A 14354-nucleotide genomic window follows, 5' to 3' on the forward strand; every position below is an offset into this window, starting at 1 on the left:
AGATCTTGCTGAGAAAAAAAAAAAAAAAAACTGGTCCTATCTAAAATCACTAAGCAGATCAAAGGCTTCTATTCAGTCACTCATTGACTAGGCTGGTGTGGAATTAGAAGACAACAAAAGGAAAGCTGATGTTTTAAATTTCACATTGATAAAATCATTAATGTAAGAGGATCATATAGACATACCATTGCTTGAATGTGCACAGACTCTTGTGTGGAGGACACAGAGACAGGTATTCTTTGTATTGAGAAGCAACTGAAAGAGCGGAAAACAAATAAGCCACCAGGTTTGCATGGAATCCCAGTTCAGTTTTCCAGAGAGTGCCCATTTGAATTAGTGATGCACTTATCTTGCATTTAACACATATCTTTCACACAGTACAAAGTCCCAAGTCACTGTAAAAAAGTGTGTGTGATTTCTATATGTAAGAAGTGTAAAAGAATGGACCTGCAAAATACAGACCAATATCCTTATACCGAAACTTCCTGGCAGATTAAAACTGTGTGTCGGACCGAGACTCGAACTCAGGACCTTTGTCTTTCGCGGGCAAGTGCTATACCAACTGAGCTACCCAAACACAACTCATGCCCCATCCTCACAGCTTTACTTCTTCCAGTACCTCATCTCCTACCTTCCAAACTTTACAGAAGCTCTCCTGTGAACCTGGCAGAACTAGCACTCCTGAAAGAAAGGATATAGTGGAGACATGGCTTAGCCACAGCCTGGGGGATGTTTCCAGAATGAGGTTCGCAGCAGAGTTTCTGTAAAGTTTGGAAGGTAGGGGACGAGGTGCTAGCAGAAGTAAAGCTGTGAGGATGGGGCATGAGTCATGTTTGGGTAGCTCAGTTGGTAGAGCACTTGACCCCAAAAGGCAAAGGTCCCAAGTTCCAGTCTCAGTCCAGCACACAGTTTTAATCTGCCAGGAAGTTTCATATCAGCACACACTCCACTGCAGACTGAAAATCTCATACTGGATCCTTAATATTGCTTTGTTGTGGAATTCTTAAGCTTATTCTGAGTTTGAATACAACATATTTCCTGGAGACAGGAAAACATCTATCCACAAATCTACCAAGATTTAGAAAGTGCTGCTCATGTGAAACTCTGCCTGCCCTTTTCTTGCATGATATCCTGCAAACCATAGAGTAAGGGCATTCAACAGACACCACGCTCCTAGATTTCCAGGAAGTGTTTGACACATTGCCCCACTGCAGACTGTCGATGAGGGTCTGAGCTTATGGAATAGGTTCTCAGATATGTAAGTGGCTCAAAGACTTCTTAAATAATAGAACCAAGTATGTTGTTCATCACAGATGAGGGTATCATCAGGAGTGCCCCAGGCAAGTGTGATAAGACCACTCTTATTCTCTGTATACATAAACAATCTAATGGACAGAGTGAGCAGCAATCTGTGACTCTTTGCTTATGACACTGTAGCGTATGAGAAAGCGTCACTGTTGAGTGACTGTTGGAGGATGTAGGATGACTTAGACAAAATTTATACTTGGTGTGATGTATGGTGGCTTCCTCTAACCATAAAAAATGAAAGCCATGCGGATGAATAGGAAAACATCAAAGCAATGCTTGTGTGTTTGGGATTGTCACCATGTTGGATAAAAGGATTTGTTACTGGTAGGTTCAAACACTTGAGTGTTTCAGAGATGCTTTATGAACTCAAATGGGTATCTCAGGGAATAAGATAACTTTCTTTTCATGAAACATTACTGAGAAAATTTAGAGAAACAGTGGCTTGCTGCAGAATGATTCTACTGCTGCTAACTTACATTTTGCGCAAGTGCCATGAAGACAAGATAAGGGAAAGTTGGATTCATATGGTGGCATATAGCCTGCCATATTTCCCTCGCCCCATTTGTGAGTGAAACTGAAAGGCAATGACTAGCAGTAGTACAAGGTACCATCTGCCATGCACTATATAGTGGCTTTTGGATTCTGTCTGTAACTGTGGGTGTAGAAACTATGCACACATTATACATATATTTCTCAAATATAGACAAGAATAAGTCAGTGGACTCACATCATGCAAGAATAACAGCCATATAATGGCAGGAACTTTGAACAGCCATGCTCCTCTCTTTCTTCTTTTAACAAGTGAGGAAGAAATTTTAACAATACTTCAGACTTTAATGTCCAATTATTCTACAGGCATAGATGACATTGAACTGTGGTGATCTTATTACCAACCAGACTCCAAAATATAGACACATCCAACAAATGGCTAGTTAGCCCAAAAAATTTAATCACTAAATACTTTATCAATTGATAAAGAAACTAAATCACTAAATATTTTATCAACTGATAAACCTAAAGTCAGACTGAAGGCATATTTAACTGACCATTGCTTCAACAGTATAGAGGAATCCTCAGAAAGAAACCCGTAGAGATATTTAAGGACTGTATAAATTGCCTACTTTCCTCTGTAGCCCTGAGAATTTTCCAGAAGCAAACCATGTAATGTTATGAATTTAGGAGAAGTACTAAGTAAATTTAATTTTTATTGGTGCAGAAGCTACTACTATATCCTGGAACTGAATGAAAATAACTTAAGGAAAACAGGCTGACATGTACTGAGATAGTAAATTATAATTGTAAAATATGTATCCATAAAAACATCACAAACATGTATTTCTATCATTTCACAACTGACTTGTCCCATATCTAACTGTACATTGTACAAAAATATTGAAAGAGGACAAATGCCATACAATATAATATCAAATATGGAGATTTTGCTGCAAGTTTTGACAAATCCTGATCCAAGAGTTCCTGGATAAATGCAAGTGGGACTGAGATTCATATTCTGATGGGTCCACACAAACTTAATTAAGTATACAGATAGTTCATTATAGGTTTTGATGGGTGAGTTTGTGAGCATCAAAATGTGTGACTCAAATGGCTGTATCTTTTGATCACATTGGCTGAGAAGCTTAAACTTTTTACACTACTGAGGGACCATTGACCTTAGTATTTGACATACATTACAGTTTGATACCTCCACTTACACTGGAGGGAAAGTTGTCTTAACAGATAGACAGATGGATGGACAACAAAGTGAAACTATAAGGTTTCCATTTCTGCTGAATGAGGTAGGGAATTCTAAAACAATCGATGGAATGTTACTCCTGCTGAGTGGTTTCATGTATCAGACAACATGATTACTGTACTGCAAGGCTTTAAAAACAAGCAGCAAAATAAAAGGCTGAAATATGTTACTGTTGCAAAACAAAAAATTTCATTTTTATCATTGATATCTCTGTGCCCAGCCTGGAGTATTCATTTTGTTCTCATACTATTTGTCAGGAACCTGCAAGTCCACACAAGCCCATTTGACTGCTTGTAATGTACTGTGACTTATTACTCAGTGAAACCTTGTTCCAATGTACCAAACACCAATCATGGCTTAACGTTCATCACTCTAAAGACCATTCTCCAATTGTTCATGAGATCATCAGATCCTGTGCAACAGTGCATCCATGAAAACTATTTTAGCTCTGGATGAATTATTTGTTCACCTGTATATGTCCCTAAGCTGTAACACAAGTTTTCTGCTGTAGATGAGGACACTTAATGAATAGTTCATGAAGTACATTTTAGAGTTGGGGCTAGAGTAAGCTACTTTTTTACTTCTACTACATCAGTAATTGGGTTCACTGTTTCCTTGATATTTCCACTTCACAATAACATGGACATCAGTGATTGGTTTCACAGTTTTATGATTATTGAAGAAATCTTCGGACACGGTGACTATTTCACAGAACTGCTTGATGCAGCCTTAGAGTTGGTATTTTGAATCACTAGAGTGTTTTGAGGAAGGGGCATGCATCAATGAAACCATCTTTGGTTTATGGATGAAATTTTTTGGCTTGGTCCAACTGCAGAGGAACTTTGACAAAAAATAAAAGAATGCATTAGACAAAATATGAGAATGCACCAGAAAATAAACTATAGTAAGAACAAAGAGTACATAATCACTGTGTTTCAGGGTAAACAGTTAGGATCAGCAGTATATTTGATACCCCTCAGCAACTGGATGTTAAACAAAATAAACAGGGTACTTAAAATGTGTAAAGGTGTTAATATGAAAATGCGAGTTCTCAACACATCAGAAATAGAAAGTCAATGAGTACTGCAGCTATAACATACAGAGAGTCATCGTCTTTAAATGAATAAACTATTAAAACATAAAAGTTGCACAATCAGCATTTTTAGAATAGAGAGAACAACAGAAAGAAAACTGAATGGGTAAGAGTAAGAGAGAGGGAGAGAGAGAGAGAGAGAGAGAGAGAGAGAGAGAGAGAGAGAGAGAGAGAGAGAGAAAGGGAGAAGGGGGAGGGCTGGAGGACAAAGAGGGTTTGAGATCTCATAGTAATTATTATTATGAAACTGAAACGGTGATGGGCCAAGCATCACAGGCAGATAAAAGAATTGAGGACTGACTAAGGAAAGCTTTTTCTAGATCCTCACAGTAAGAAATTGCCTACACGTTGACCAAATAGAAGATAAGTAGATGGTATCTGGAAAATGTTGTTTTGATAAACAAAGTAGATATTTGGAAGAGATATTTCCCCAACAAAGAACTGAACATAACGAAAATCATGAAATAACTCATTTGTAATTATGTATTGATATCAGGGTCTCAGGAATATGAGACTTAGAAAACAGTTAACAAAATACTCTGCAAGTGTATAGTTTTCTAATGATAAATAATGTTAAACATGCGTCACAACCTTAATCAGTTGTAATTAGTTCCAATCCTGACCCTACATTACAATGTAGCATATTAATTGGAAAAATAATGTACAATGCTGCACACTTCTGGTAATAAAAAACATGCTTGGAACAAATAACAAGAGGGATGGTAGAATGAAAAAAATATAGATTTTTATGCTAATATGTTAACAGCAATAATCTATGTTAAAACAAATGATGTAGAAGTAAGCTGATGAAGATCTTACCTGTTTTTCCAAAGCATATAAAAGAGTTTTATTACTATGTATATGATTGATGTCATAAGACAACAGAACACATAAAGTGAATAAAGCAAATGGGTTATAAGAAAAAATAGTTAACAACACTTATATGACAACTCACTTGAAGAAGCAGTTCATATCGTGGTATCCTTTGTACGGGCATAATAAGCAGTGAGTCCAGAGCAAGTTTTCCTTTATGCTCACGTGCCATAGCCTGAAATAAATAATCAGGAATTTAAATGGTCTTTCCATCTACTTAGAAAACAGTAGTTAACCAATGTTTAACATTGTTCTAAGAAAAATAAACAATAACAGGTATAATTCATTTCAATACGAAATCTCAACATTTAATGAGTTTCATAAGATGCATCCTTTAAATATGTCACTCAGAGAAACTGATTCTATCTGGAGAGCTGCAGGACAACTCTGCATACATATTATTTTTCTATGCATCAAAGATTCTCTATAGTGTTAGACACATTTGATAATTGCACTTCACAGCTTCTACTACAAGGCTTACCATATTTTTTTGGGTCCAACAAGGACATAGTTTTGAAACTACTTAAAAGTCTTACTGAAAGTCTTACTGAAACATTAAACTTTATTTATTCAGTTGTATTTTTCACTATAGGTGGCTTTTTTCGAGAAATAGGTTGTTTTTTAAATCACATTAGAAAATTCAGAACAAGAAATTTCTGAATTTATGTTAACATTTAACAGATGTTTAACAATAGATACAGAAGGCCTACCCCTTTCTGCAGATCAAATGTTTCCCACAATTTGAAAAACTCTCTGAACTGGAGCAAATGTCTAACATCAACCTTTCCTTTGTGTATTTATATTCCTGTTGCAGGTTAGCGTCATACACACACTTTCTTTTGTCCATTACTAAACAATGGGATAAAAAAAGGAGTATAGGTGATCAAACATTATCAAAAATGTGTAGACGAGTTACTTCACACATGAGAACACCATTAACACATTGCCCCCATTGTCTTGCCCAATGACTAAGTGAAAAGCCACTTCTCTCCATCAATGTCAGTGCTCACTCAAAATGTTTAAAAGTGTGATGTTGAATATGTAGGTGCAAAATTAAAAAAAAAAAAAATAATAATAATAACCCTTGCCAGTCATAAAATTCTCAAACCCGAGACATTTTCACAACCTCAAACATTAATCCAGACTGCACTAAAAATCCAAGACTGTCCACAGTAAATCCAGTCATGGGCTAAGCCTGTCTACCACAGAAACCCTCCTTTAAAATAATATATCACAGAGAGAAATTGAAGTTATCTGGATATCTGCAGAACAACATAACCAAGACTGTTGATTTTTTAGGATAACAAAGTCCCTCAGTGTTCCTAATTTAGAAACTATCAATTTGTGTGATAATATTAACCTTGACAGAGATATATCCTCTCATGATTGTACTAATGTATCATTTTTACATTATAATGTTGAGGGCTTGGGTAACAAAATCGATGTATTTGAGGCCTTAGTTACAGATCTAGCTCCACATGTAATTGTGGTTACAGAGCATCAAAAAGCTAACCATAATATTCAATATTATAAGTTACAGGAGTATAACCTTACATCATTCTTCTGTAGAACAGAACATAAAGGAGGGGGTGTTGCTACTTACGTAAGGAAATATAACCTAATAAGTTCTGTAGAAAAAGTATCATGGGTTAATGATTACTGTATTGAGAAAGATTTCGAAGCAGTGATAATTAAGTTAATGATTGTATCCGTCCCACTTATTGTGGTAGGAATATATCGAGCCCCTTCTGGTAATCTCGAGGTTTTCCTGGAAGCACTGGACAGTGTATTGGAGAAGCTAAGTAAGGGTGGCAATACAGTAAATATTATAATGTTAGGAGACTTTAATATAAACACAATAAGCGACAGCCAGGAATGCAAAGGTTTACAAGACTGCATACAATCCTATGATATTAAAGATCTACTTGGTCATGTGCCCACTAGAATAACTGAGTCAAGCAGCAGTTCCATAGATCATGTAATGACCAATTATGAAAATGTTGTGTTGGCACAGACTATAAACGGGCACATATCTGATCATCTAGGACAATTATTAGTGATTGTTTGTCTTAATAAACTTAAACAAAACAAAAAATATGAGAATAGAAGATTATTTTCTGAACACACCATCACCTTGCTAAAGAAAACTTTGGGTCAAGAATCTTGGGAATCAGTTTATAGAGAAAGGGGAGTTGACAGCAAATGGGAAGTATTTGTAAAAATTTTAACTAGTCATATTGATATTACTATCCCGGCAAAGAAGATCAAGGTAAATAAAAATAAACCTCCAGTAGTCAAACGTGTAAAACTAGATGAAAAAACGAAAAGACTCAAAGAAGGAATGGAGTATATGTATAAGCTACACAGAGAAACCAGTCTTGATTCATATAAAGAGGATTATAAAAAATATAAATATGAGTATCGCAAGGAAGTAAGGAGAAGGAAAGTAGAACATATTAGTAAACAGATCAGAAATTCTGACTGTGTCTCAAAGTCGTGCTGGGCAGTAGTTAATGATATGAGGAACACTGATTCAAAAACTAAAATTAATAATATAGAGTTAAGTATAATTAATGATAATTTTTCTGATCCTTATATAGTTAGCAATATATTTAATGATACTTGCATGAAACAAGAGAGGCAGTTTAAATATGATAAGGAAAAGGAACGGGACTCTTGTAAGCTACCTACAGTAACCATCAAGGACATAACACAGCTAATTGACAGCTTAAAAAATAAAAGATCAGCTGGATGGGATGAATTTTCTCCTTTTCTACTGAAAAAATGCAAGGGTGAGTTAGCCAGACCATTAGTCCATCTAATAAATTGTGTACTCGAAGAAGGTGTGTTTCCGAAGAAACTGAAACTTGCCATAGTTAAACCTTTATATAAAAAAGGGGAAAGAAAACAACCACAGAACTACAGACCAGTTGCCTTAACCTCAGTGTCTGGTAAATTAATTGAAAAAATAATGCTAGTAATCTTAATCGAGCACTATAATATGAATAACTTAATAGGAGATTTCCAACACGGCTTTAGAAGTGGTCGGAGCACCATATCTGCAGCAGTACAGTTTGTACACTGTGTGAAGGAGAAAATAAATGAGGGTTACGAAATGGCAGGAGTGTTTTCAGATCTTTCCACAGCATTTGACAGAGTCCATCATGGCGCTCTTTTAAGTAAACTTGCTTATAATGGTGTCAGTGGGAAACTGTTGCTCTTAATAGAATCTTACCTTAAAGATAGACAACAATGCACAGAAGTTGTGTATGATAATGCAGAGGTAATCAAAAAAAGAAGATCAAAGATAAGTAACATAAATTTTGGTGTGCCACAAGGCTCTATCTTGGGCCCCTTCTTGTTTATTTGCTACGTGAATGATTTCCCAACAGTATTAGACACCAGCCAGTGTATTACTATGTATGCTGATGACACCTCTGCGGTTTGCTGGGCACATAGTAATGATGACCTAAATTCAGTGGTACAGAATTTTGTTGAAAAAGCCCAAACACATTTTGAAAAAGAAAACCTGAGGGTCAATATTAACAACACTAATTTAATTTATTTTAAGACAAGTGGCTCAAATAAAAATACTGTTGTAAATGAGGACATTCAGGAAAATAACTGTTCAGAATGTAAATTTCTGGGGATATATATAGATGACAGACTTTCGTGGAATCAGCAAATAGATCATGTGTGTGGTAAAATAACATCTAGTCTGTATTTACTAAGGAGATTAGTTCAATACTTAGATATCGAAGCAATAAAAATAGCGTTTTTTGGGTTGGTGTATCCCCATCTACCTTATGGAATTGTATTGTGGGGTGGGTGTAGCTAATACAATATAAAAAGGGTATTTGTATTGCAGAAAGGAGTAATAAGAACTATGGCAATAGTAAGACCCAGAACTTCATGTAAAAACCTGTTTATTAAGTTTAATATTATGACTATCTATGCAGTACATATGTTTCAATAAATATTATTAGTGAAAAAAGACAAAAAAATGACAAACAGGAATATGGAAATCCATGATTACAATACAAGACACAAATCAGACTTTCATATGGTGAGCAGACGATTGAATCTAACAACAAATACTCCATTCATTAAGGGAGCCATATTTTATAATTCTCTGCCAAACAACCTGAAACAGCTTTCTGGTAGAATTTTTAAAAATGAGTTTAAAAAATGGCTTACGTTGAAGTGCCCATACAGTATGGTGCTGACATGATTTGACCTCAGGAATGCTATGTTAAATATACTTAAATGATCTTTTACTTAATAGCATGTAATCTATTTATATTGTATATCAATAAGCTACATGTAATTATTATAATATTGCCCATGCATGTTAAATACATGTTTCGAGCTGTAAGATAAATAAATAAATAAAACCATATATTTTATTTTCTTTGCCCTAAGCATCATGGATTATGTAGAGTCTTATGGGATACTTGCACCTTACATCTTCTATGTTATTTATTTATATTCCAACTTACACATTAATTGTTAGAGACGTAATATTCAAGTCAACAAAGCAGTGTCACACTAGAAATTAAAAAAAAAAGAACAAAAATCATAAATTTGAAAAAATTCAAACAGCAGTAATTAATCATGTTAATATACACTCCTGGAAATGGAAAAAAGAACACATTGACACCGGTCTGTCAGACCCACCATACTTGCTCCGGACACTGCGAGAGGGCTGTACAAGCAATGATCACACGCACGGCACAGCGGACACACCAGGAACCGCGGTGTTGGCCGTCGAATGGCGCTAGCTGTGCAGCATTTGTGAACCGCCGCCGTCAGTGTCAGCCAGTTTGCCGTGGCATACGGAGCTCCATCGCAGTCTTTAACACTGGTAGCATGCCACGATAGCGTGGACGTGAACCGTATGTGCAGTTCACGGACTTTGAGCGAGGGCGTATAGTGGGCATGCGGGAGGCCGGGTGGACGTACCGCCGAATTGCTCAACACGTGGGGCGTGAGGTCTCCACAGTACATCGATGTTGTCGCCAGTGGTCGGCGGAAGGTGCACGTGCCCGTCGACCTGGGACCGGACCGCAGCGACGCACGGATGCACGCCAAGACCGTAGGATCCTACGCAGTGCCGTAGGGGACCGCACCGCCACTTCCCAGCAAATTAGGGACACTGTTGCTCCTGGGGTATCGGCGAGGACCATTCGCAACCGTCTCCATGAAGCTGGGCTATGGTCCCGCACACCGTTAGGCCGTCTTCCGCTCACGTCCCAACATCGTGCAGCCCGCCTCCAGTGATGTCGCGACAGGCGTGAATGGAGGGACGAATGGAGACGTGTCGTCTTCAGCGATGAGAGTCGCTTCTGCCTTGGTGCCAATGATGGTCGTATGCGTGTTTGGCACCGTGCAGGTGAGCGCCACAATCAGGACTGCATACGACTGAGGCACACAGGGCCAACACCCGGCATCATGGTGTGGGGAGCGATCTCCTACACTGGCCGTACACCACTGGTGATCGTCGAGGGGACACTGAATAGTGCACGGTACATCCAAACCGTCATCGAACCCATCGTTCTACCATTCCTAGACCGGCAAGGGAACTTGCTGTTCCAATAGGACAATGCACGTCCGCATGTATCCCGTGCCACCCAATGTGCTCTAGAAGGTGTAAGTCAACTACCCTGGCCAGCAAGATCTCCGGATCTGTCCCCCATTGAGCATGTTTGGGACTGGATGAAGCGTCGTCTCACGCGGTCTGCACGTCCAGCACGAACGCTGGTCCAACTGAGGCGCCAGGTGGAAATGGCATGGCAAGCCGTTCCACAGGACTACATCCAGCATCTCTACGATCGTCTCCATGGGAGAATAGCAGCCTGCATTGCTGCGAAAGGTGGATATACACTGTACTAGTGCCAACATTGGGCATGCTCTGTTGCCTGTGTCTATGTGCCTGTGGTTCTGTCAGTGTGATCATGTGATGTATCTGACCCCAGGAATGTGTCAATAAAGTTTCCCCTTCCTGGGACAATGAATTCACGGTGTTCTTATTTCAATTTCCAGGAGTGTATATAATTCACACCACACTTCACAGATGTGATACTTTCAGGAACTAATAAACAAAACACACAAGAGCACACACACACACACACACACACACACACGCACACGCACACGCACACGCACACGCACACACACACACACACACACACACACACACACACACACACTATTTCAACAGCTGCTTTACAATCCAGGCAATCTGCCCTAAACTCCTGCCCTTCAAACATCAACTTCTCTAAATTATACAAATTCATTTAATCTTTCATAACTATCTACCTCATTAATACCCCCTCTCTTGAACCCATCTACCATCCAAGCCCTCTGCGCAACAGCACACATACCAGCTGAGAATCCCATTTGTCTTACAAGGAACCCCTTGAGTGTGAGGTCCCAAAAGACCAATGATGTTTACGGTCTTCAGTGCCCCACAGTTTGTCTACCATGCAACCACAATATTGGTTGCTAATGGAAACAGGGGGTGGAACTGGAGGTATCCAGTGCTGAGCACAGCATGAAGCCATGGAGTGTAGCTGAACTGCTTAATCAATAAGTTACTCACAACAGTATTACCATGGTGTTGATATACAGCAGAGCAATGGCAATGACAAACAAAGAAACATTGGATTATATCTGCAACAACAGTTGCCAGAGTTGACATTTCATCAAAAAGGAACCAAGAATTTTTGCAGAGTGAGAAAGAAGTGGACGATGAAATATTAGCATTTCTGCAAGATGAGTCAGTGAAACGTGTGTTGTCATATATGCTCCACTGTGCTGACAAAGTATGTGTGGAGTATAATGACAACAATATGTGCTTAAAACTGAAAGTGATATTGAAAAAGGTGTCAGACCATGCCTTGTAGTTCGTCATCCTTGCACCACCAACAACAACAACTTATGAAGAAATTTTTAGTACGTTCACATCAATATGGCTATGTACTGCATAAGAATAACTATCAACATTCAAGGCATACTTGCAAAACCTGGTGTTTGCACATTTCAAGGATGCCCAATACAATTTACAGTATGTGCACGATAGTGACCTACTACATTATGCACATCAAATTGTGTGTGACATAGATTCAAGTGGTTTCATGGGAAGCAGTGGATGGTTGCATAACTTCAAGAGAACTGGAAGGTTTAAGATAATGAAATTTCAAACAAAGAGTCAATTTTACAATGCACTGCAAACTGCAGAATTGGGCTGAAAATCTATAGATGAGTTAAACAAAGTTATTCTATCACCCAGTAAGAAATTTGTTTTCGGCAAACTGGGATTTGAAGAGGAAATCCATATGAAAGGAACCCTGGAAATCAAAGGTACCAAGAGATTTGTACCAAGATCAACTAACATCAATGCCATAACACATTTGTATACAGTTATGCTGACTATTAATCTGGATAATAAATTGGCTGGCATGTTTTTTATGGTGCTGTGAGAAGTCCTATATGATTCTTTCTAATGTTTGTGATCTTGCAAAGGTAGTAGGGAATATTTACATCACAGCAAGCAGGAGTGCAAACATGGCTGTAAGAGAACTACAACTATGGTAGGAGAACTGATTTGACCAATAGTTGGTCAAAATAACTTGCTTTTGCATGATTCCTGGTCTGCATAAAAAATCATATTCCCTTAGAGTAAACTACTCCTCCTGAAAAGTGTATAGCATTGCAATTCATATCACCTGGAACCACTGGACAAATTCAGCCTCCAGTTATTTGCTTTTTCTGTGCATGTAAAACTTATTATCATGCTGTCTGTAGCTATATCTTAAAATGTAGTCATTTTCACAATAATCTTCACGAGACACTGTTTTGCATTTCATTGCATGCCATCATATTTCATCAGTTCTCATCAGCCTGTTTCACCAATATGATTCAATATGCATTATTTAAGAGTGAATACCTAGATGAAAGTCCTGCAATGTTTGTAGCTCCCAAGGAGTTCACCTCTGATCTTGATGGTGCAAACCTAGGTGATTACTGTAGAACACTATTTTCCATTCAGCCTTCATGGTGTAAGTTACTGGTTTGTTTTAACATTTCTTGAATGATAGTTGATTGGTTGGTTGATTTGGGGTAGGGGACCAAACAGTGAGGTCATCGATCACATCGGATTAGGAAATGATGCGAAAGGAAGTCAGCCATGCCCTTTCAAAGGAACCATCCTGGCATTTACCTGAAGTGATTTAGGGACATCACAGAAAACCTAAATCAGGATGGCCAGATGTGGGTTTGAATGGTCGTCCTCCCAAATGAGTTCAGTGTGCTAACCACTGCACCACCTGACTCAGTTTCTTGATTGTTGACAACATCTATTTTGTGAAGTCTTATATACACATCCCAAAGAAGGTTGATCTCTGCACCTCCCAGACACTGATTTTCTGTCACCTCCTGATGCACATGGTGAGTCATGAGCAACTAATATTTTTCCTGTTATAATTAACAAAACACTTTCAATTGATCCTTATTAAAGATTGAACTTGCAACTTCGCACTCACAAGGTTACCTGTCAGACTGCAGCAGCAGGAGTGTTAATAGCTGTGTCAGTTTGAGCTGTGTGTGTGTTTGTGTGTGTGCATGCATTTTTTGTCTATTTGTACATATTTGTTCCTGTTTAGTGCTTCTTCTTTTTGGTAAGTAGTAATACAGTCTGATACTGAGTAGGAAGTAATGATAATCAGTATTGACAGCTTACACCACATGTAGCTTTCAACCCGTCAAGCTGTTCTTTTATATTGAAAGCAGTTATAAGTAAAGGCACTGTGGAAGAATACTTTGCAATCTGATGACAGGAAAGAACTAGTTGGCTATGATTTCCTGGTAATGAAGAAACTATTTATTCCAAATGACCATAGTTTCAGTCATTCTAGTGCATTCACAGCATAAGAACTATTTGTTACATTTCTTTACTATTAGACTCATGTTCTCAAATGTCATGCCAAGTGCCATTAATTTTTCTCAGATAATGCATGACTTGACAAGACCTGATCGTACAGATCTATATCTTCAGGTTAGTGGCATCTCTGAATAATGTTGGAAAGATGAAGAGAAAATTACTGCGGTATAAGAAAACACACCTTTCTAATATTTTAAAAAGTTTAATTGCATGTTATAGGATCTGGGGCAATTGTGTCCTGATACATATAAAAGGTGCTGACAATTCAGTTTAGTGTACTACTATGTAAACAGTAAAAAAAGTTACAAACATAGAGTGACAAAATGGCCCTCCGAACTTTCACTCGTTTGCACAGTTTAATTATAGTTAAACTAACAATGATTAAT

The 14354-nt window shown here is 38.0% G+C and overlaps 1 protein-coding gene across 3 annotated transcripts in view; it reads right to left on the minus strand.

The window, feature by feature from the left end:
• The window catches only part of LOC126470192 (rho guanine nucleotide exchange factor 17), a 649655-nt gene that overhangs the window by 241962 nt on the left and 393339 nt on the right, over positions 1-14354 (minus strand). For all 3 annotated transcript variants that reach the window (XM_050097851.1, XM_050097852.1, XM_050097850.1), the window contains one exon: positions 5110-5202. In XM_050097851.1, the coding sequence (XP_049953808.1) occupies positions 5110-5202 (93 nt within the window). The remainder of the gene's footprint in view (positions 1-5109; positions 5203-14354) is intronic.

This window comes from Schistocerca serialis, chromosome 3 (genome assembly GCF_023864345.2).
Source record: "Schistocerca serialis cubense isolate TAMUIC-IGC-003099 chromosome 3, iqSchSeri2.2, whole genome shotgun sequence".
Taxonomy (NCBI): Eukaryota; Metazoa; Arthropoda; class Insecta; order Orthoptera; family Acrididae; genus Schistocerca; species Schistocerca serialis.